The 24,567-nt window shown below is 39.6% G+C and overlaps 1 protein-coding gene and 1 pseudogene across 3 annotated transcripts in view; one reads left to right on the top strand and one right to left on the bottom strand.

Moving 5' to 3' along the window:
- Nucleotides 1-24,567, bottom strand: part of FMN1 (formin 1) — a 376,423-nt gene that overhangs the window by 37,130 nt on the left and 314,726 nt on the right. For all 3 annotated transcript variants that reach the window (XM_081830845.1, XM_081830844.1, XM_031024804.2), the window contains 2 exons: nt 6,179-6,230; nt 1,234-1,383 (listed from right to left, as the gene is read on the bottom strand). In XM_081830845.1, coding sequence (XP_081686971.1) covers nt 1,234-1,383; nt 6,179-6,230 — 202 coding nt within the window. The remainder of the gene's footprint in view (nt 1-1,233; nt 1,384-6,178; nt 6,231-24,567) is intronic.
- The window catches only part of LOC102733040 (ubiquitin carboxyl-terminal hydrolase isozyme L3 pseudogene), a 398,129-nt pseudogene that overhangs the window by 225,514 nt on the left and 148,048 nt on the right, over nt 1-24,567 (top strand).

Here is a 24,567-nt window from a genome sequence, read left to right as displayed (position 1 = left end):
CTCCACATTATTATTAACCATCTATTTTCTTAACAATGTCACAACTATTCTTTTGCTTCACTTTATCTATATAATGGATCCACTCACTTTAATTCCCTTGTTTTCAAACAAGTAATGGTGGAAGAGAAATGCTGATAAGCATTTTTAAAGGTCTTTGACTTCCTCAGAAAAAAAACCCCTGAGGAAAATATTTAGAGACTCAGGAATACTGGGTCAAAAATCTCTAAACCTTCATCCCTTTAAAAATAGCTTTTTAACGTGAAACATATTAGTGTATTGTACGTGTGAGCGTGCAGATATATTATGTATATGCCTTTTCTCTGATCACGAAGTAAAGAACAAAAATCCTGAATTACGGAATTCAAGGTCTCAATGTTTAGCGAGATATGGATGCTATAGATAAGCCATTTCCCTTAATTTATAGTTTTGGTTTTTTTTTGTCTCCTACTTCGCTTCGAATGACACTCTCATACTTCTGTTCTGCAGCAGCAGTACAACAAGACCTTTTTGAAGTTTAAATGCATGACACCCTTTGTAGAACAGTGGCGACCTGATCAAAACAGTGATCAAGCAGAAATGCTTTTTTTTTTTTCTGATAAGCAGGGCCAAAGTTAGTCTCTTTCTAAGTAGAATGAACTCCCTCCCTCCCTCTCTCTCTCTCTCTCCCCTTGTATTCAGAGTGGAGATTTTTCTTCTACCCCCAACTAATAAAATCGGGAGGCTGCAATGAGGCTGAGCGGCAAGCAGTTTGATGTCCTCAGCAGGATACGAGGAGTCAGAAGTGGCGCTGTAAATCCAGAGCGGGGCTTCAACACTGTGTTAAGTGTGGCCTGAGTCTCAGAGATTTCCTTTTGATGCAAGTTCAGTATATTAATGGGAAAAGCATTCACTTTTATTTGTCTGTACTGTCTGCGACAGCAAGGCTGCCTCATTTAGCCTGGGCCAATGTGAAAATACACAGAGAAGCAATCTGTTGCAAATTAGCACAGCTCCCCTTTCATTTACTAGCTAGTAATTGGAAGGGGTTAAGAAAGTGTAACTTATCAGATCACGTGAGCTATCTGCTTGTGTGGATTTCCCCCGTGAGCCCCCAGGCAATAATCTTTCCTCAATGTCCACTTGGTCTGAAAGAAAATCCTGATGCGTGTAAAATGCGCTCCCTCGGTGAGCTTTGACAAGGCAGTTTCCCCGATTCCTGAAAGAGGTATTGATACGACTCCATTAGAACCTTACCTTTCTTTAGATATAGTTTTACTCTCCCGCTTCCAAATGGTCTTGAAGTCAGTGCAGAATTCGTACCATACCATAAACACATAGTTGGGTGTGATTTCCTTCTCACCGGACTTTGGCTTCATCCCAAAATATCCTACTGTTGTTTCAAAACTGCAACAGGTAGGGGGAAAAAAACAGAGTGAGATGGGGGGTGAGAAACTGTCCATACCCTCAGGGCAGGATTGCTGGGGGGCGACGGGGGGAGGCATTTACCATATATTCATTCTCTAAGACAGAAGCCCAGCCTCATAGTGACTGTGGCTTATCCGGAGCCTCAGAAAACCTATTTACTTAAACCACTTCTCCAAGAAATTCAATCTGATACTCCTGGTCACATCTTATGTATATAAAAATGAGCATGTCCAATTCCAGGCGGTATGCCGGTGAAGCTATGAGTTTGCTCTTCATCTCAAATCCACATCATTTGCCAGCTCTTCATATTATGTTTAATGAGTACATGGACATATAATGATGACATATTGATTCTGCAGCCTTAGCAGTGGTCAGTTAGATAGCCCATCAGGAATAATTAATCTATTGAGCACTTCATGGAAAATCCAGAGACTATTCTATCCTTATTCTGCCATCCGCTGGCTTTTTGATCTTGGGTCAGTCACTCAGCATCAGACTTTCCGTTTTCTCAAGGGTAAAATAAGACTTAGAATAGGTGATCTCTAAGAAGGTTACATTTTAAAGCTTGATATGCTATAAGAATACAAACCACCGAGGCATAAAAAGAGATAGAACCAAAGGCACGGCAAGGTTTGGGTGAAAAACCATCTTTGATCCTGGAAAGACGATCTCTAATCTGGTCAGGAAAGGATCCAGGTTTTCCAAAGTCGATTCTCAGGCATTGCTCCGAATCTCCTGACCTACCCCATGGAGGCTCACTGCACACCAGACTGCTACAGGCCTCCCAAGCAGCCCTTCTTGGAGGCTCTAGCTTTGTAGCGATTTATAGCTCTGCACTTAGGCCCCCACCCCCAACCTTCACCCACCCAAAGCCTCACAAGCTCATTTGCCATGAGCAAGAACACTTAAATAAATGGCCCCTTTTTCTAGGGTGTTGGAAACTAATGAAAGCAGGAATGGCTGGCCACATTTACTACTCAGTGCTCTATCATCTGTTCAGACACAGTGGGTTTTTTTTTTTTTTTGTGGCCATCCTGAATCCTGAGTTTCTAATGGAGCTCCATTCAATGGCAATTGTAAAACCCTGAAGCCCCGTCACTATTATGGAGAATACTTTCATCTCGTTCTCAGTTATTGGGCAATATGTATCTCATAAGATTTTATCACATTTCACAGATGAACTGTTAATTGATTCCATGGCTATGATTAGGTGAGATCCAAGCTGGAGCTGCAACTCTGAGTCCCATAAATTCTTTGTGCTTCTGTAAATAATAAATCTGTTTTTAATGCAAATTAAAACTACTGGCCAGGGAATTTTGGCTCCCAGTTATTAAAAGATTGGAAGTGCATAAGTGGAGAAAGGCAATAACTGCAATCATTTCTTAAGGGACTCTCTTCTAATTCCAAACATACATAATTTGGAACAAAACCAGTAATGGAAGAAAGTCGCAATGTCAGGCGACGCCTAACTCTGTGGCAGTCAAAATACTGATAAAACCAAATGTACTACGCTCTATGGCATACACTTTTATTTCATTCAAAATGAAAATTATATTGACTGTGGTGTGGAAATACACAAGTAGAGGGTTATGTAACCGATGGGAAGAGGCCATGAATTTCTTATAGAGTCATGGGGCTTTAGAACCGGAAGGGATGTAATAGGTCAACTCATTCAAGGTTCTCATTTTAGAGATGAGAAAACAGAGACCTGATTGAATGACTTTATTCAATGGCAGCGTTGGGCCTACCACTCGGGTCCCCCAGTTCTCAGTGAAATGATTTTTCCACCCTTCTGTTGCTCGTGCTCATCAACACAGGCATTTTTCTTTTCTTTCTTTTTTTTTTTTCTGTTTCCACTTTAGACACAGTTGCCCCCCAGGAGCACCCCCCCAGCAGAGCACATCATCAAAGTTTTTCTCTTCCTTATGGTTACCTTTGATACAGAAACATACTTATTTGTGCATTAATAGAGAAGAGAAAGTCTTTCCCTCTTAGTATTCAGAGGAGCAAATGATTTCCCAGCAGGATATAGTGAAGAGGACAGAAACTCCAGTCCCTGTGCCTCACGGATCACCTCAGCAGCCCTCGCAATATCTGGAGTCTAGATCCTGAGACCCAGAGGCTGCAAGTACCAGTGACTGTTCATAGAATGCCAGTATTGTTCAGTAGGTTATCACAGAGCTTCAGAAAAGCATATCGTCATCCTGGAGGCCTCACTTTTCCCAGCCTACACTGGAGCTAACCATGTACCCTCACCACCTCTCACCCTGGGGGTTTGTGAGGCCTTGCTTGCTAACCCTCGAAGGGGACAGAGACTAAAGGAAATACTGAATTTCAGCATTCCCTCCCCGCCCTCCCCCATGTGTTTTAGAAACTAAGAAAGCAAGTGAACCTCTTCAGAAGAACCAGAGCAAAAACAAAGTCCCAGGGGATGGCCTGGCTTTGGCACTCTGCAACTTCGACAAAGAGGAAGTTGCTCTGAGGATGTGCCTTATTTGACATCGGGGTTATCCCTTCGTTCAAGGAGAAGCTAAAGGGCTAGAATATGAGCCTATGACTGCTTCATAAGGTCTAGACTACTGTCCTCCTGAAAACTGCTGATATTTAACAGCCAGGCTAATATTCTCCAATGGACAAAGGGGCCATCGTGCTTTCTGAAATTTCTATTTGTCAGCAGATAACTCTCAAATAGCTTTCAACTTTTAGAAGATTGATTTCTAATCATATGTTATGTTTCATAAAACTTCTTTCCTTCGCTCTATTCCCTTTTTTTCCTCTCTGCTCCAATTCCTTATCTGATTCCTATCTTTGTAATTCAGCTAAATGTTTTTAAAGCACAGACAATGACGACACTATCAAAGAGCTGGTAACAACGTGAGCTGTTTTACTTTTTAGTGTTGAGGTGCCAAAGCAGGACACGTCCCCTTACTGTTTCACATGCATGCCTTTAGAAACTGCTTAGGAAAAGCAAACATGTCGTGGCCTCAGAGTAAATTGTTTCTCTTGAGAATAAAACAGAAGAATTTCCTAAATCTCACACAAATATTGCAACACTGACCACCAACCTCCTTAAAAAGTGCAAGCAAACAACTGTGCTTTCTACATTAAAGATGGGATCTAACATATTTCATGTATGACATGAAAGCTACACTACCTTCACCACAAAGTCACGGAAAACGCTGACAACCAAAATTTATGACCCCCCTCAGCATAGCTAATGCACAGCAGCAGCTTCGGCCCCTCGAAGGTGGGCCCCCTTTTCCTTCAGCAAGAAGCTTAAGAAATATTAGAAATTTGACATCCACCCTGGAAACCCAAATTTCTGTTTGACCTGACACCAAGGTGTGGATGTCTTTTCGGAATGTAACATAGACATATTTGTTTTATACATGGAGGAAGGGAAAACTTAATACAGGGATAAGGCCAATCAAGGGGCACAAAAATCTTTAAAACCATCATCGTGGGATTGCTTTGGTTTTTAAAGATGATCATGCTTACTTGATAATCCTGACTCAAGAACATGTCTGCAATTAGAAAAATGCAGGATTTGCCTCAACCTCACTTTCATCTACATTTTAATTTGATTGGCAGTTGGAAGCAGGGCAAGATGTTGGCGCCCGCCAAAGCAGAGCTGACAGCGCTGTCTGTAGGCTTTAAGAACTCTTGGAAATTGTGGCTAGACAGGAGGAAACGGTTTGTTTCTAGAGTTTGTTCAGTTGCATTTAATTAACTCCTCTCCTCACACATTTGTAAAGTTTGTTGTCCTTATAGGCTACTTCCTACCCCTACCTCTCATTTAACTTTCTAGTCCTTCTAGAATTAACACCAGCAAAATGTATCTCGGTTCTCTGTGCTGAAAATGAGAATGCCTCAGTATATTCTCACTCACCCTTTTAAGAGTAGAGGCATAGCCAAGCTGACTAACCTGGTCAGCAGACAAAAATAAAATCCTCTATCAGGGACCAGAGCCACTGATTACTGGGTGAACTGGATGGTTCCATTCTGCTGTCTATTAAGAGAGAGAAGAGCAAAGAAGAGGCCTGAAGTGGGTGACAGGTAGAACAGAAGACTCCTGAGGTCTCTTCCAATTTCGGAGGCACTTTTTATATATAGGGGTCAGTCCCTCCTCCCCACTTGCCCCTTGTTTACCGTATCCTCTCAGATCTGAGGAAAGACATAATAAGTCTCTTAGATGTTTGCCATAATTGGTTTAATCTAGTTGTAATGCTAAGAAGGATCACGTTGTTCCTAACTTCCATAAAGTGGCTCAGGAGCAGAGAAATGGAGGAGAGGCAGAGAGTGTCATGACGTGATGCTTGTCAATCACTTCTCAATGGTTCTGTGCTCTTTGAGGAGAAATGTTTCCAAGTCTTATCCTAGTGCTTTCCCTTCAGCTCCCGATAGAATCTTACTGCTCACGGATGTATAGTCTCAACAAATGGGGCCGAAAGAATGGCTAGTCAGACATCATGCTAAGTAAAATAAGCCAGTCATAAAATGAAAAATGCTGTATTGATTCCACTTATATGAGGTATCTAGGGTAGTCAAAGTCACAGAGACAGGAAGTAGAATAATGGTTGCCAGGAGCCGGGGTAAGGGAGGAGAATGGGGGAGTTATGGTTTAATGGGTACAGAGTTCTATTTGGAGATGAGTTCGTTCTGAAGACAGACGGTGGTGATGGTTGCAGAGCAAAATGACTGCACTTAATAATAACACTCATAAAAAGGAACAGCTAGCCAAAGAAAGGACTAAGGCCAAGTCAGAGCCACTTACCTTTTCTGTGCATTCTCCAAGTGACTTTCTTCCATTTTATGCTCATTTTTGGCTGTGAACGAGAAATAATTATCATTAAAACAGTGTTTTCTTCCATCGTATCTTTTGGCTAAATCTTCTAACTTTGATTACACCCATGGGTTATCAAAATAATTCTGAATGCAGGGGTTGGCAGCCCCTACCACATGTCCTGGAGATAGTTTTCAACTGGCTACATCTCCCACCCTTGCTTTCTTGAGAATAGCTAGAGCTAATGGTGGCCATATAATTTACTGTTCTCACTGGGACACTCTTGAGAGTGAAAGAAGGTGATAACTAATAATTACATCTGGACAAAAACATAAATTGGAGCAATCCTGGACAGATTGGTACATGTGGTCACCCCAGCTACAGCTGGCCTCTTTGTGAGCTTTGGCACATACTTGGTTGGCACTCTCCCCTCCCTTCCCCAAACATCAGAAACCCAGAACCATTTACAGCAGTTCTGCTCGGGTTCACACAAATTCACTGGAACACTTGCACACACTGTCTCTACACCCAGAGGCTCCTTTGGCAGTCTGGGGAAGCCTACGGTCTCCTTTCTCAAAATACTGTTTTTAAATGCTTTGAAAAAAAAAAAATACTTAAGACTACTAAGGAAATCCATGATACTGAGATACAACTCTGAATTTATAGATCAAGAACCAGTGTTCTGTAGGAACTATTTATTTAGGAGCTTTCATTTTTGGGTGGTGCTTTTACATATCATTCTCTCTAATCAGAAGATATTATTATACATGATAACAACACTTCTTCACTTTAAAAATGTCTAGAAAAATAGGCAAGTCATAATCTCCATAAGCCTTAAGGTTTCTTCCATTTAAGGCTACAATGATATAAAATGAACAAGAAAAGAAAATCAGTCTTATCTACTAAGGCCTATGATGTGATACTTCATGAAGATATTAAAGGATTTTTTTTTTAAAGATTTTATTTATTTATTTGAGAGAGAGAGAAATTGCACAAGCAGTGGGGAGAGGCAGAGGGAGACAGAGAAGCAGACTCCCTGCTGACCAGGGAGCCCGATGTGGGACTTGATCCCAGGACCCTGGGATCATGACCTGAGCCGCAGGCAGATGCTTGACCTACTGAGCCACCCAGGCATCTGATACTAAAGGATTTAAAAATACCACTATTTTACTAAGCTTAGCTCTGCCATGTACTACCTGTGTGACTGTGGTCAATTTACTCATGACCAACTGCATAGTTATGGACTCATCTGTCCTATACAAATAGCCACAGTGACTACCGTCATACTACATCATACAAGATTAAATTAGATAACATATATCAAGTGCTTGGCACACAATATATGATCAATAAACGACATGAAAGGTATCATTAATACCTCATCATCAATTTCATCATTGATTTTACTGATCAGCACGGGAGTTTTGACCTGCTCCGTTTCCGACCTGGGCCGGTTCACCCCTCCTTAGGCAACCTGGTGGTCCCCCGCTCCCGGGAGGTCACCATATTGACGCCGAACTTAGTGCGGACACCCGATCGGCATAGCGCACTACAGCCCAGAGCTCCTGGGCTCAAGCGATCCTCCTGCCTCAGCCTCCCGAGTAGCTGGGACTACAGGCACGCGCCACCGCGCCCGGCTCATCATTGATTTTAAAACGTCAATTTTATCAAGTTACTCCTCTACTCAAAACCTTCCAAAGGCTTGTCATCACCTTTGATATAACCTTTAACATCTTCACAATGTCCCATGAGGCCCTGCAGTTCCGCTCACTGGCTCCTCTGTGACATCACTCCCTTGCTCCCATGCTCATTTCTTTCCAGTCTCTCTGTCAGCTTGCTGATGCTTGAGCACACTGAGCATGCGCATTAAGGGGTCTCTGCACTTGCTGCACCCTGCCCACAGTCTGTGCATGACTGGCTCCCTTACTGTTTTCAGGTTTGAGCTCAGATATTACCCTCTCTGACTTCACTTAATAAAAGATCACCCCTTGCTACATATCCCCATCCCCTCCCTCAACTCTCTCAACCTCCACACGTTACCTTTTTTCCTGCCCAGCCTCTATCTACCTGGCAGACTATTCGTTTTCTCATGCATTTATTATATGACAATTGAAGGTAAGCTCAAGGAGAGAAGCAACTTCAGCTGGCTTGTTTTCTGCTGAGCCTTAAACACAGGAAGGGTGCCTATATATTAAACAAGTTATTTTAGTTGAAAAATGCATATGCTGGACAAATGTTGCTTCAAAAGAAAGATACTAGGTTTCCTAAAAAGAAAACTTGGTATTTTTTAATTAATTAATTAATTAATTAATTTACTTACTTACTTATCAGAGAGAGAGAGAGAAAAAACACAAGCAGGCGTAGTGGCAGGCAGAGGGAGAAGCAGGCTCCCCACTGAGCAAGGAGCCCAATGTGGGACTCGATCCCAGGACCCTGGGATCATGACCTGAGCCCAAGGCAGATGCTTAACCGACTGAGCCACTCAGGCATCCCAAAACTTGATATTTAGAATACAAACATAGACTAAATAAGAATGTCAGGCTAAAGTTATATACTATTACCTCGAAGTCCAATAAGTGTCAATTAACAAAAATGATTTTTTTTATGTTAAAATAATTCTGCTTTGGGTGCCTGGGTGGCTCAGTCGTTAAGCGTCTGCCTTCGGCCCAGGTCATGATTCCAGGGTCCTGGGATCGAGCCCTGCATCGGGCTCCCTGCTCCGCGGGAAGCCTGCTTCTCCCTCTCCCTCTCCCACTCCCGCTGCTTCTGTTCCCTCTCTCACTGTCTCTCTCTCTGTCAAATAAGCAAATAAAATCTTTAAAAAAATAATTCTGCTTTGATAATGACATCATTTTAGGTAAAATCATAGTTATGGTCATCTTTTGCAGTATGATTTTCCCCATCCTCCTCGTAGGAGTCTCTGTGAATTCGTCTCGTTCTTAGCCAGTCAGACACAGAGAAGTGACTACTACCAAGTCCTCCAAAATGTGAAACAAACAAGTAGTTTGTTCTTAGCCAGTGATTCTTAATTGTGTACATGGCCAAACACAAGGAAAAATTCCTTTGAGGCCTGACTGATCTTCCTGGAGCACCTTTGCTGTTCTCCCTCACCAGGTGGTTTCTAACTGGCTCCTTCCAGGCGGTAAGTAGAACTATAAAGCGGTCGTTGCATATAAATTCACTGACGAGAAATACCCTTTCCACAAGGAATTAAGCATTCAGTAAGATTTTGGAATGGCTCTCTAAATATGGGTATTTGGGGGAAAAAAAAAAAAAGCATCCAAAATTTAAAAAGAGGTGTTACTAAGAGGCCCAATGCATACTGTAGAACTTCTGAGGGCTTGGGAGGAAAGAGCCTTCAGGAAAATGAGAAGAACCTAGAGATCTTATTTTTTCCTAAGCAAAGGGCCTACGTACAGAGAGAAAAGGCAGCCACTTCCATGGTGTGACGTGGAAGCTCTACCAGCCTAAAATAGTTCTCCCATCAAAACGTGTGACATTTCTGACTATGTCATTATACGTTTTCAGTCTTCAAAGTGCTCTAAGCAAAACAAAAACACATTACCTGGAAGGAAAATGTTTAAAGACTGGAGTCACAAACTCAAATTCTAGTATCAGCAGCAAATAAGGCAACTGTAGGCCAAGTAAAAGAATCTAATATTCTAAAATTCTATCTCTTGCTTCTCAATACTGGAACTGACAGTCTCGGTGTAGGGAAGCCAACAGGCCGTGGTAGGAAAATGGGAAGGCCACGCCCCATGTGAGGGAGGGAAGGCACTTGCCATTGTTACCAGATCTTCCACCTTTTTCAGAGAAGCTAAGATCTTTGAATGAATGGTCCCGACTTAAAAAAAATTTTTTTTTTTTTTCAAATACTCTGTAGGACAAAGGGGACATTCCTGTTGGCCATATCTGGTTCTGCAAGCTCTGACTTAAGCCATTAGTAGCAACTGACATAATGACATAGATAGGTTTGTTCTTTTGTTCCATGTGCCAGACCCTATTCTAGGTGTTTGGGATCCTCCAGTGAAGAAAGCAAAGATCCTTATAGAACTTTCATTCTAGTTGGGGAAGACAGGCAATTAAACCTGAGCAAAAAAGATCCAGTGTAAGTGATTTCTGATAAGGGGTAACAACAAATATTTCCAGAGCATGGCTTGTTGCCTGTAGGACACTTTATATGGATTACCGAATTAAGGTGCCCGGGGCAGCCACAGCATGCCACACAGGTACTAGGCACCCCAAAGGGAGACGATGTCTAAATGGAAGATGGTAAGTCTTAGGTGCAAATTGTCTTTACCCTACAGCTTTGACTAGCAGTGGCCTTGAAAATATGTGTGGGATTTACTTAGTCTTCTATTCTACAAAGCCCCACAGACATTAGCTTTTAGGTGCTTCCTTTTTAGCTTACATTTCCTACTACATGTGTGGTGGGGGTTGGGTAGGCTTCTTAGAAGAGTTAAGTTTGGAGGAGTTGTCAGATACTGACATGGCCCAGGGAGGTAGAGAAATAACAGGCATCCCCAACCTTGCTCTCCTCTCTTCTCTTTCTGCCACAAGAGGCTGTCTCATTGTCTCCAATGAACTAAATATGATGATTTTACAAATCAGAGGAATAAAGTAGTTGCTTAAGATGATGACGGTCTCACATTTTAAGATAATAAAAGCAATAAGGAAAACAAATACTAAAGTACTAAAAATGAGAAGCTTCACTCCACATCAATTCTGTCTTCCGAACTTCTTCATCCAGGCTGTGGACACACTGTAATGATGTGAATTTCTGGAAGTCCTTGGAGAACAGTGAGTGGCAAGTTTGCTTGGCGACCTACCTACGCATACTATAATTTTTCTGTCATTGGTAGAACTGTGTTGCTTTTCTTAAACTCCAACTCTCTCCTTTAAAGAACAATATTTTTCATAATTCTATGTCACAGAGAGAAAGCAACACGACTTCTTTGGAAGACTTTTTGTTTGTTTGTTTAAGAGATATGAGGATTTTATTTAATGCAGGCTTTACTGAATAAAGACCATGTGCTTTTGTGTAAAGCTTTAATACCTTGGAATTTTGTTTCCTGGAATTCTGTTTTCACTGATAGCCATTGTCTCATTAGTTATCATAAAGTCACGCCATATAATAAACACTGTGAAACTCCTCAGTACTGTGGCCAACTGAATGAGGCAGAACTCAGCATAGTTAAATTCCAACTTTTAAGCCTAGCTCTGCCACTTAAGTGTCATGGACAAGTCTCACGTTTCAGTTCCCGTCTCTGCAAAATGAAGATGATGATACCTAGGCGCACCGATACACGAAGGCTACATGAAAAGGGGCCGATGCTTGCTTGAATCAGAATCTCTGCAAGTCAGACCTCTGATGGCTCCATGTCCTGTTGAGACTTCTGGGGGTTCAAGCTTCCAGTGGGATGGCTGTTTTGACCAAGTTAAATGCAGATGTAGCATAGTGGAAAGAAGTTGGGCTTTGTGTCAGGTAGGTCTGGGTTGAATTTGTGCCCTGTCACTTATTAACTGAAAGACCTTGTGGAAGTCACTCAACTCCTCTGAGCCTTACTCATAAAACTAGAATGATAAGATCTACGCTGTAAGGTGGTTGGGCCCTTGGAGGTACTGAACATGAGAGGTTAACATAGCGACTAATGTACTCTAGACACTCAAAAATGGTAGCAATTTATTATTTGATTGGCTAGAAGGAAATGCTAGTAGTCATTATTCCAGCTGTGTGACTTTGGAATGAGTAATACAAAATTTCAAGCAAACGTTCCTTTCTTTCTTAAGAATGTCTACAACCACCCTCAGTAGAGGATAATTTTGCTTGTGATCATTTCCGTGTCAGATCCTCACTATTCTCCCATTTTACTCACAAAGCCGATGTCCTTACCATGGTGCCTAAGACTTGTCTCCAGGAGGGTGTTTCCTATGTTGGACCTAAGGTCATTTTATTTGCTGTTTCAGCCCGTTTTTGTTTTATTTAATCCTCAGGAAAGAAAGACAGAAACTGATATATAATTTTGCAAATTTACCTGGGAGTCAGGTGGGTAGGTGTGAGGTGCTTATGATTTTTTTCCCTTTCGTCATCGTTGAGTTCTCAAACTTTGACCTGATTAACTGAATCACCTCTCATATACTATACTAAGTGAAAGATAATGATGTTGGGGTCTACTTTAAAAAGGTAGTTTTCTGAGAGCAAAGACACCTTCTTTAACCTCTAGGCTCTTTGATCTATAACGGGTTCCTTGCATGGCACAGGAAACCCGGTTCTCTGCATTGCATCTGAATTGCCAACTTAAAAGGCAAACTGAACTACGCCACTGCTGTGCTTATGTGCTCATCAGCTTCCCCTCTGTCCAGGATGAAGTACGCTCACGCTGCACAGTAAGCCCTTCACAACCTGGCTCCTGCTACTTCTCACAACATGCGCTATGCTCCTGGCAAGTGGGACTCCTTGCTGTTCCCGCCACTCAACCTGTTTTTTTTGTACCTTTATTTTTAGAGACACTGTTTCTTCTGCTCTGAATTCCTCCTCCTCCCTGCCTTCTCCTTCCCAAACACCCCTACTGTAAACGTCTTTTCTTCCTTCGAAAACCAAGCTTTAAAAAGTTACGTCTTTCATGAAGACCTCCACGGGGGCCTTTCCTTCACTGAGTGGTGAGTGGCTCTTTCTGCGCAGCTCCCACAAAACCATGTTCACATATGTGGGGCACAGTACTGACATCATTTGCTGGCAGTCTGCTTTTCTGATTAGACTCGGTGCTTCTTGAGGGCAGCAACCAAAATCTATTTCATAATGGAATTTCAAAATCTGTGTCTCTCAACTTTAATGCCTCACAGGTACTCCACTTATTTGACAGGTGAATAAAGTGACAGCAAGGGACTCACGCCAGCAGATCACAGCCCCTGCTCATTACCTCCCCACTGGGGGATCAGAGCCCATTTCCTGCCACACAATTTCTAATCTTTGTTTTCTTTTTTCAACAAAGTAGAAGAGAGTCCAATAGAATCAAACAGTGAGAAAGTACTGATTTTCATTCTTATTTAGGATGATCGATCGCAGATACAAAGAACACTGACCCTTGAGTTTTGTCTGTATCAGACTTACAATTTTAAAATAGAGTAATTATGAAAAATGTAAAGTTTTTATAAATGCCACTTCCAGAAAGTATTCTGGCCATGAACAACACTTATCATCTAAATGTACCAAAATATTCAAGGTTTTATCCTCAAGAGGGTAGTATTCATGCACAGAAAGTGGCTGAAGAAGGACGTCACTCTTCAAAGAAAGTGGGGGTTTTATGCCAAACATAATTAAGTCATATTTATGGATACCCATCTGGGAGGTAGTAAAGTGTGGAATGAGGGCAAGGGATAAAGGTTGGAATATCTTCCCAGTATTCTTTACACAGTCTATTACACTTTAATATACCATGGTTTATGGACCTGACATGGTTGGTATAAACCAACAGGACGCACAGTAAAGAAGCTGTTTTTATTGCAGCTCTACAAATAGAGGAACCAGGTGATGCTAACAAGGAAACAAAGGGACCGCACTCCACTTCATGTGCTATCCATCTGATGTGAACAGGGCAGTCAGATTTTCTTAGAAAATCACCCTGTCATGCACTTTCCAGGAGAAAAGAATGCTTTCACCAACAGAGGTAACAGTACACGGACACCGGAAAGAGGGAAGACTTTTTAACATTTGAGAGGAGGGGGAAATTATTTGGATATGGAACCACTGAGTTATGGGGGGAGGGGTCTTATAGTGACAGTTTTCCTCTCAGTATGCTTGCTCATGAAGGATACTATCCTCCTATCTAAACTTCTTGTTTTATTAAGCTTTCCTGGTTGTGGTTAAATTAGAAGGAGGATCATTTCTGGTCTGTCATAGACTTTACATTTACAAATAACGAGTTGGATGGTAAAGTTGAGGAGCATAAAGGGTCATCTGTGAGAATTTCTGTCTAAATTGGTGGGAGGCTGGGTGAAGGCACCCTATCAAGGATTCCAGTATCTGGGTATCATTTGATTTCCAGGTCACCTGTCTAGGGCTAAAGGGGAGTAGAAAACTCAGGCTTTTGATGAAAGCACTAAGCAAAAGCCATTGTATCAGAAGACTTTGAAGAGGTGTTTAGTCATAAAATCAAAGGAACCCAGATACAAGGAGTCTTAAAAGTCATTTAGTCCAACCCTTGGGCTGATGTTTGAGTCGGGATCCTCCTGTGTTCAATCAGACTTTGTAGATCTCATCTTTTTCACCATTTTTATCTGCCATTTTCAGTTGCCTTTATAACTGAACTGAATATTTTTATGGACATTAAAGAAAAACTAAATACGGGCATCATCTAACTTGGGCACCTGGGGCTTTTCTTAGCCACGTTTCTTCATCTGAACTGTAGAATGTGGAAGGTGATTTGACCAACTATTCTCTCAGTCTTCCTCATCTCATGAACAGAAGTAGCACCATTCTAGATGGTAGGGAGATGTCCATTCATTACACTCAATGATGGCCTTAGGGTAACAGGGCTTGATTCTCTCATAAATGGTTGAAAAGCCCCGAGTCTTGATGCAATCAAGCTTACAAATGACTTATGATCTTATGTCATTTATATTTTTATATTTTGAACCCCAGGCATAATATTCAATACCTCACAAAATATCTTATTGGCATAATAATTTGGATTAGAAAAATCTCCCTGGTTCTATAATGAAAAGAACTATATGATTCTTTTATATTCTGGGATGACTAGTAATTATTTGTGTAGGTGAGGAGTATAGTTCAAGAGATCACAATATAATTCTAAGTGCTCATCAGATTATGCCTCTGGTTTTTTCTCTATAGTATTACAAAAGTAAATATTTTATCCATTTACAATTCTAGAAGGTAATCAGACTAAGAGTGTAATTGGGATCTAAATGAAATAAATTTATCCACCGTTCATAAGTCAACCCACTGTAAAACTTTACAACTTTTTTCCCTCCAATATAGCTTCACCTTAGATGAGACTTTTGCCCCCACAGGTGAGTTTTTAACCACTCACAATATGGACATAACATTCAATCTTTAGACTGTATGAGGAATTCTGCTCAATCTTCTTAAAGGCAACCATTTATTTAGCTGTTAATAGTCTATGGTCTTTTTTCCTCTGTTTCTGTATAGCCCAGTGAAGTCCTTCAATTCTGTACAACTATCTGTACACAGTAATTTTTTTTGGCATCAAGATGATACAGATACAATTACTTGAGAAAGTTCATCAGACAATATAATCTATAACCTAACTATAACCTAGTCCAACAATTTAATCTTACAGAAATGAGAAAGTGAACACCCAAGTTGATGAAATGACTTTCCTGCATCCAGGTCTCTTGACTCATAATCCAGTATTTCCAATGCCCCCTGCTGCTCCCCAACAGGCTATATTTTTCTCTAGAATTCTCAAATACTTAGGTGGTATCTTGAAGCTGCACTATCCTGCATATTTTTCAAAGGAGTATATACATCAGAGAGAAAGTGTCAAGATGGAATTTCAGCTTTCATTCTAAATTTCCTGACTCTTGATGCTTTAAACCAGACCATGGGGGTAAAATTTTAGAATGATCCAGTGAGAGGCTCATTAACATTAATGGGAGTCAGGTGGTTGTATTCTCAAATAGGGCCTGAAATTCTCCATGTTATCTCATCTTGTAGGCCCATATATACCTTTAACTTATCAGCATTAATAGAAGTGACATCTCTTTTGAAAAAAATGCTTTTACTTGGAGTTATTTCTTCACAAATACTTCTAAACAAACATAAAATATAATTTTCATTTAGAGAATTTACATAACTCCTGTTTCCTGTAGTGTCTACCCTGTCTCCCTGGCATCTCATTCCCAGTGGGAAAGCTCATCCCTTCCACAATGCTTTAGAATTTTTTCAAGGGTCATGAAGGGATAATGAATTCTGTAGTCTCATCATTCAGGGAAAAGACACCAAGTGAATCATCATGTAGAAAGTCTTAGGAATTGCAAAGAAGCTAGATTTACAAGAGGGCTGTCCCCATTTTGTTTCATCAAGAATCTTGGATGACATTTCAAAGACAATGGGGTTCAGAGTCGCAAGGCTCTAAATAACCATTTGGTGATAAGTTGCAGGTATATTAACAACGGAAGAAGTTCTCCTTTACCGAACAACTCTGTCCTATCTTGATATTAGCACTAGCCTAAAGGTGTATAATTTCTGGAAGGTATGGACTGTGCTTTTTAAAAAAATTTATATTCAAAATGTTTAGCATTCAAGACTACAAACTTAGTGTTTATAAATAAGTAGTTTGTTGCTTCATGGATTGGTGAGAATTGACTACAAAAGCAGCTGCTAATTTGAATTTGTAAGCAAGTTCATGAGCAATGTGGTAACAGGCTCCAGGCTCATTTTTCTGATTTAAAGTAGTGCTCTTCAAAAGCAAGGGCCTCTTTTTTTATTTCATAGCATTTTAGTACTTGATTTTCAACAGATATTTCTTTAAGCACTTCATTAACAAATGGAAAAAAATTGGCACCAAGTGGCTTCTTTGGGTTTCCCATAACTGCCTCTGATGACTGTCTGTAATTAAGAGCCATCACTTGATTCTTCATATCTCAACTTGTCCATCTGTACATTGGATAAAATGAAACCTTACAGCTGAGAACTAGCTAGAAGAAACCTAAGAAATTATCCAGTGTAAACCTCTCATGCTACAGTTTATAAGTGAGTGAAGTTAAATAGTAGGGGACTGAATAAATAAATATTGGATTTTATGATACTAGGACAGTGTACTGACCTGTGACCCCTTCACCCTACAAGTCATAGCTAATGGGATCCGAGGGCAGTCCGTCCACTGGCTGATCAGTTGCTGATGAAGCAGTTTAACACAGTTGGCTGGAGTAATCAGACTGATGGTTGTGGTGGCGGTGATGAAGATGAGGATGAGGATGAAAATTCACTGAGTACTCAGTGTGTGTCAGGTAATATGCTAAGGGTTTTACATAGATCATTTAACCTTCCCAACTCATATCAGAGTTCTACATTGTGGATAATAATGGAAGCAAAGCTTCAAATCGCTCCATTACTTTCCAGCTGTTGGCCTTGGGCAAGTTGTTTCACTTGGCTAACACTGAGTTTTCTAATCTATAAATGGAGGTAGTAATAGGACCTATATTAGACAGTTGTAATAATTAAATGAGATATTTGTTAAGGTGCTCAGCCATTGCACTTGGCGCATTAACTCAGTAAATGCCAATTATTGCAATCATTACAACCACCACCACAATCCTCAGTTGTCCCGTGATGTTTGCTTGTTTAAGTTTTCTTGGGCTCCCATGAGACTAGTCTTGAGTAGTTGAGCATCCTGTTCTTCTTTTAGTAACATGTCTATCCCTACAATGACCTCCCTGAGACCTGAAGCAAACACACTAGATCCAAATATCCCACAAATCGGGTTTTCAAAGGATATCATAGGGAAATGCTGTGCCAGTTATAAGTGATAAAACTCAGAATACAAAGCAGGAAATATGGTGAGACTGAAATTATGTTAAAATGTATATCACAGAAATAAATTATGTATCTATTAAAAATACCAGAAAGTAATATACCAAAATATCACAGTTGCTGTTTCTGCCTCTCTGGTTGATAGGCTTTTTGTTTTTTCACATACTTTTAATTGTTTTTTGAAGAGTTAGCATCATTTAATATAATCAGAGGAAGAAATAACGGATGGCATTTGGAAGCAGCAGTTGAGCACATTGAAAGTGAGTGACTTGTGTAAGGTCATATTACTAGTTTGGGGGCAAAAGGAACTTGTGCCCTTATTCAGTATAGGTGTCACTAAACTGCATTGTTATTCTTTACGTGTTCCTGCTTAAAAACTATAAAACTGTCATATCATCATAGACTAGAAAATTAGAGAAGTCATACATGGAGAAGGAAGCATTTGAATGAATAAGTTAAATTTAAAGGCCTAGCCACCTACATTAAAGTCCTAAAGTCCTTTATTTATATCTTATACATACACACTCACAAATGTAAATTTCACAATTTCTATAAAGTAACCATCCCACATATTTTTATGAATTGTCCAGAAATATATGCAATATGAAGAGTGGTTTTAATCACATTATAAAGATGAAAATGCAGATAAAAGCCGTTATGCATGGTCAGAGAGCTTAACAGATTAAGGCTGATTTTAAGTAACCAAAAATGAAGAGAGGAAAAAAAAAAGCCATACTGATATATCAGATAAAATAGTACATGGCACCCATACCTTTACAAAGGAGATTTCCTCTTCATCTAGATTTATTTATACTAAACCTCTTACATCTTTGTAGCATAAGACATTTGTTAAATAATTGAAACTCTCCCTTTGGAAAAATAAGTATTCAGATATTTAATCATGAAAAGAAATGGGCCACTAGAAGGTCCATAAGTAATCACAGAATGCCCACTGCTATCCTTAAGTCAGTCTTCTTTTAGAACCCTGGCAAAGGCTAACTGTACTTGGGAAACCAGATTTACAGGGCGACTGAAAAACTGAAAAAATTCTAACCATCCTGATAGCTGTTATTGCTTTGAACATCAAAATACTTTATCTCATTTTCTTTCTCAGAGTCAAGAATTTGTCATAGTTGGGGATTTAAACTGGTCCGCTAGAAATGGTTACCAGAGAATTACCCTAACTTCAATAGTTGTGATGCTACCAAGGATCTAGGCGCAAGGAAGGTAGTGATGGTCTGTTTCTCCAGAGATGTGTCCAAGAAAGAAAAGTACTGGGAGAACTGGGATTCCCAAAGAAGACACTGTAGAAGATATTTCCCACATGAAAGCATATTTAATTTGCCCTGCCAGTACAAGTTATGCAGAAAGACTATTAGCACAAGCGATTGTTATTGGAGTCAGTAAAAGGGGACCAAGAAATGAGGTTTGGTTTTAAAACTGACCACACCGTGCTTCTAGGTCTGCTGGACTAAATGTGTTGACGGTGAGTTTAATAGAATTTGAGGTGGCATCTCTGGAGTCACCTTTCAACAATAATTGTCATCCTTCTCCTCCTCTCCTTTTATAGAATCTTTATAATTTCCCCCAGATTTAAAAATAACTCCTCACTGTAGGACATATGGATAACTGAGGGGGAAAAAAAAGAAAAAAACATAAACATAGTGCAGAAGGCTTTCTTATGTAATGGCCTCTGCTAATATTTTGACTCATTTCCATAAATGTAGGTGTATGTTTATAATCACAAAGCCTTTTGTGCTGTTTTATATAGTCGAGGTCATACTGAATAGATAACCTACTTTCTTGCTTTTTCATTTAATGCGTTGAAGCAGAGGTCAACTTTTAAATGAATCCTTTAAAGACAATTTATCATTTATCATTTAATTGGTAATGACCGAAAATAATTGTTGAAAAACAAGCCTTTCTTTCAAAGTGGGTATGAAATCTATTCAAATAAAATAATTTTCTAGAAACCCAAGAAAACATTTCAAAATAATTTTCTGACAATGTTTCTTCAATAAGATCTTGTAGGGGAAAAATGTTTGGTTATGAAGGACTATTAAAGTATTATCAAATATAATTAAAGCAGAGTTTTACTTTTTGATTCAACTTGGAAATAATCTGTTGCTTTACCCCTTCAGTCTTCTGCTTTCTGTAGCTTAGAAATGTTTTAGATGGCCACAAGTATTAAAATCATGTCCTATGATGCAAAATAAGCTAAAATTTCTTTCCACTATGCTTAAACCCAACATATCTGTTCTGTATTTGGAAAATACAAGATAAAGAAAATATCCTCAATAGGAAAAAATATTGAGGGTCAGTATATGCTTGGAAGCAAGTGTGAGGTCTCTGAATATAGAACACACATACACACACACACACACACACACACACACACACCCCTCAGTAGGAAATAGATCTCCCTTAAAATCTGAGAGAGGAGGAAACGTTCAAGTATTAGGTAAATTGGAGAAGTGCCACTGTGTCCTTTAGGCAGGAAGCTAATTGCACAAGTGGCATAAAGCTGATTTCAGAAAGAAGAAAGAAAAAAAAGAAAGAGAAGAAAGAAAGAAAAGAAAGAAAGAAAGAAAAGAAAGAGAAAGAAAGAAAGAAAAAGAAAGAAAGAAAGGGAAAGAAAGGAGGAAAGAAAGAAAAGCTCCTGAAACCAGAGGCTTGAAATGTTTTACTGGAGAAAAACCATAGCATTACCTCCTCCTGTGGGATGATAACAATGATTTATGAAGCTGAAGTCATTTCTTGTGATTGCGCTTCGGGGAGATTGGTTTCACATGATCTGCGAAGCCAGGCAATGCAAGCTCAAGAACCACCCCACATGTTCAACTCAGGCTCGGATCTGCCCTCTTCAAGGGGATTCCAGAGCTCCGCGGAGGGGGAGGAAAAGCTATTGCTTTCTGATCCATGAACCACCTTCTCCCCTCCCACAAGCTCATTAGGTGTACACACGGCTCTCTTATTCTCTCTCCTTTTAAAAGTATTACTACTCCTGCATTGTAAATGCGCAGCAGGATAGTAGCAAAGCTGAGATTAATTCCCCACGGATTTATATGGCTCGTTCTCACCCACGATGACTTGCACCTTTTCAAAGGTGCTTATGCTGCTGTTTTTATGGCTGGTCACTAACTTTACTCTGGCATATGGCTGTTGGCGCCATGACACGGAGTGAACATTTTATACCTGAATTAAAGTGGATATTTGACAGTTTCTGTCAGAAAGTTCAGAGCAAAGAATTTGTGGGACAAGATTTATTGCATATTTTATATGGGATACATCTGTTTCTTTGCTAGCTTTGGTCCTTCCCTTAAAAAAATTTAAAGAAGTTTCCTAAAGAAATATAATGACTGACAGGAAAAAAAAGCCAAAGCAGAAGAAAAATATGGTCAAAAGTTGGGTATTTAGAACCTCGCTTTAAAAAACAAACCAGGGGCGCCTGGGTGGCTCAGTCGTTAAGCGTCTGCCTTCGGCTCAGGTCATGATCCCAGGGTCCTGGGATCGAGCCCTGCATCGGGCTCCCTGCTCCGCGGGAAGCCTGCTTCTCCCGCTCCCACTCCCCCTGCTTGTGTTCCTGCTCTCGCTGTCTCTCTCTATGTCAAATAAATAAATCTTTAAAAATAAATAAATAAATAAATAAATAAATAAAATAAAATAAAAAACAAACCAAAAAATACCACTTCTCATTCTGAGGAGGAAAAATGACTCAGAGTCATGAATAAAAGCTCAGTGAAACAATGCTGTTATCATTGGCAATTATTTTATGGCTGGTTTAATGCCACTTATATAATGAAGTTAAAAGTTTAAGTGCATAACCTACCATTTTCTGCAGACACGAAACAGGACTGGAAAGAATAATCTGCCTTTGATGTACTTTTTAAGATTTCACCATCCCAAATGGTGAGCTAAATTAAGTCTAACCACATCAGCATTAAATAACAACAACAAAATTACAGATATTTAAACATTTAAAATTGATATGCCTAAAGGTAAATGCAGATAATTCCCAACCAAAATCCATCACGACAATGTCAAGGGTGTATATAAACTTCATCTTCATCTAAAAACTTTTCCTAGGTAGCAAGTGAGCACCGTGACAGAGATTCATAATTACATAAACACTGGGCTCAACCTGGAATCCCGTAAGACAAGACAAGCTACTTTTTCTTGAAACTGCTGTGGGAGAGCCTTTGATTCTGAATACCGCAAAACTGAAAATAAAACTTCCACTCTTAAGGGTTTTGAAAAGTTAATTTTTAATTACTTTAGGTAATGTGCATTCTTCTTGTAAAACTATGAAACATTACAGAGAAAGCCTTCGTCAGTGGCCCTCTGCACCCCACCCCCTGCCTCCCCCAACACACATCCTCATCCTCTCCCAAGACTCAATTACTGTTACTGGTTTATCCTTCCAGAACTTCTCCTGAGTGTCCCTGTGCAAATGTGCAAGGTTTTTCTAAGTCAGACATATGGAAGTAGGCTTGCTTGCTCATCAAGGAGGCATGGCTTGAATTTTAATTGAGACTGTCAAATATTCCTCACAGCCAATAACTGATAATACCAAACTCTGTAATTTTTGCAAATCACCTAGATTTTGATATAAATCCTTACTGCCTATTTTCCCCATGGTTTTGCTTGTCTTTTGACTTAGTTTACAATATCTTTCATTTATAAATTTAATTTTGGACTAGTCAATAAATACTTCCTTCATATATATATGTGTATATATATATATATACACACATGCATACATACATTTTTTCCTCTTTGCCTTTTGGCTTTTTATATTTAGGTCATGAATCATTTGGCATTGTGTGGGGTAGGACTCTTTTTTTTGGGAAATGGATAAGCACGGTTCAAACAGCATTGATGTTCTAAAAGATAATCAGAGTATGCAAATAATGGCAGGTTTGTCTTGTCAGTCACATTTAAACAGGGTTATTTCTTTTCCCTTCATGTTGCCCTGGCTAGGGCTTTCTGTCTCTGGATCAAGTTGACCCGTTCATGTTTATCATGATTACAGATGTATTTGTATATATCTCCATCGTACTTACTTTTTCACTTTTGTTTACCAGGATTTCCAGCTATTTCCCATTCCCCCTATCCTCAATTTTGTTGGCTTCACCAATTGCCTTTGCTTCATTTTTCCTTCTTGGTTCGAAAATGATCATTTTAACTTTCTGATCAGTAAATACGTTTAAGTTTCAATACCCATGACACAAATATCTGCGATGCTAAGAGTATCTAGAGTTAGTTATAGCTCTACACCCTAACTCTGAGCAACCTAAGAACGTTCAGCTTCTCCTCTCCGCCAGCCAAATCTCAGGGCCACATTCCATGCCACGTCCCGTGTTGCTATCATCTGCAACTTTACATCCAGATTACCAAAAAAAAGTGTTCTTGTGACTAATACTTAAGCATCATTTTATGAATTTATTTGTTCATTATACATTTTGCTCCTCCACTTCTTCCTATATTCATTTTCTTATTGGAGGAGTACAACCTCGAGAGAGGATTTATGAATAATCAACTTCCTACCCTCTGTGATTCTCGAAAGAATTCACTTGTCCCTTTAATTTTCATGATGGGTTGACTAAATGTAGAATTCCAGCTTGAAAAATATTTTTCTTTGGAATTTTCCATTTAATGCTCCATTGTTTTCTTGCATCCAGTGTTGCTGCTGAGAAGTTTGTTATTTCGCCCCCAGAATTTTTCCAAATCCTTGTTTCTCAAATTTGATTATAAAGAGTTAATAGTATGTACACTTGTGCATTTATCATTTGGTACTTGAGGGGCTCTTTCAATAAAAGATGCAATATCATTCTCTTCATTTCTAGGAAGTAATCTCGTATGGTTTGAGTATTTCTTCCTCTCTTGTATTAAGTAGGTGTTGGATTAAATAGACTAAATTTCTAAATACAGTTTTTATATCTCAGCATTTCTCTATGCTTTCGGTATATTTCTCTCTTCATTGGGAATCTAGAAGATTCCCTTGACTTGATCTATCTTTGAATTCACTAATTTGTTTTCAGTGATGTCTACTTTACTATTCTGTGCATTCACCGATTTTTTTTTTTAATTACCAACCCCAATTTTCATTTCTATGTTCTCTACTGGATTCTTTTATGTGGAGTGGTGCCCTCTTGTAATTCCCTGAGATTATAAAACACATGTTCTGAAGACCTGCTCTGCCTACAAGTGTATTTTCTCAGGTGTAAGCTCTGTTTGTTAAGTTTGTCGACTTTCCTCAATTGTTGACCCTGGATAGTGAGCCAGTCTTTGTAGCTGAATCTCACCATTAGATGCAGGAGTGGGATATTATGCTGCAGTTTATATTCTAGTTGTTTGGGGGAACAGAGAGGAGGGGCAGAATATTTCATGAGGCAGGGTACTCTGTCATATCCCGAGACAGTATCAGCTACCCAAGATAGTACTCTGTCTCTCCCACTCAGGAGCCCTTTCGTGGCCCTGTCTCAGAAGTAGATACTTCTTATTATAGTTGTCAACTCCAGGGTGTGGCCAAAGGTGCTGCCTCTGCAAAATGAGGCTCCCCCAAGGGTTGTAATTCTAAGGGACCGCTTAAATGTCAAAATTCAAAGTTTTGCCTTTCTCTCCCCACAGATTTATGATGATAAGATAGATCACGCACATTTTTCTAGGTTTTAAAACCAAATAATGTGAAAAAAGCCAAGATGTCCATCAACAGATGAATGGATAAAGAAGATGTGGCATATACATACAATAGAATATTATGCAGCCATCAAAAAAAAAAAACCCCAAATCTTACCATTTGCAACAACGTGGATGGAACTAGAGGGTATTATGCTAAGTGAAATAAGTCAATCAGAGAAAGGCA

Source organism: Leptonychotes weddellii, chromosome 9, assembly GCF_054177405.1.
Source record: "Leptonychotes weddellii isolate Sample4059 chromosome 9, ASM5417740v2, whole genome shotgun sequence".
In the NCBI taxonomy this organism is placed as follows: Eukaryota; Metazoa; Chordata; class Mammalia; order Carnivora; family Phocidae; genus Leptonychotes; species Leptonychotes weddellii.
Note: the sequence above shows the minus strand (reverse complement) of the source record. Positions and strands in the feature narration are given on the sequence as shown.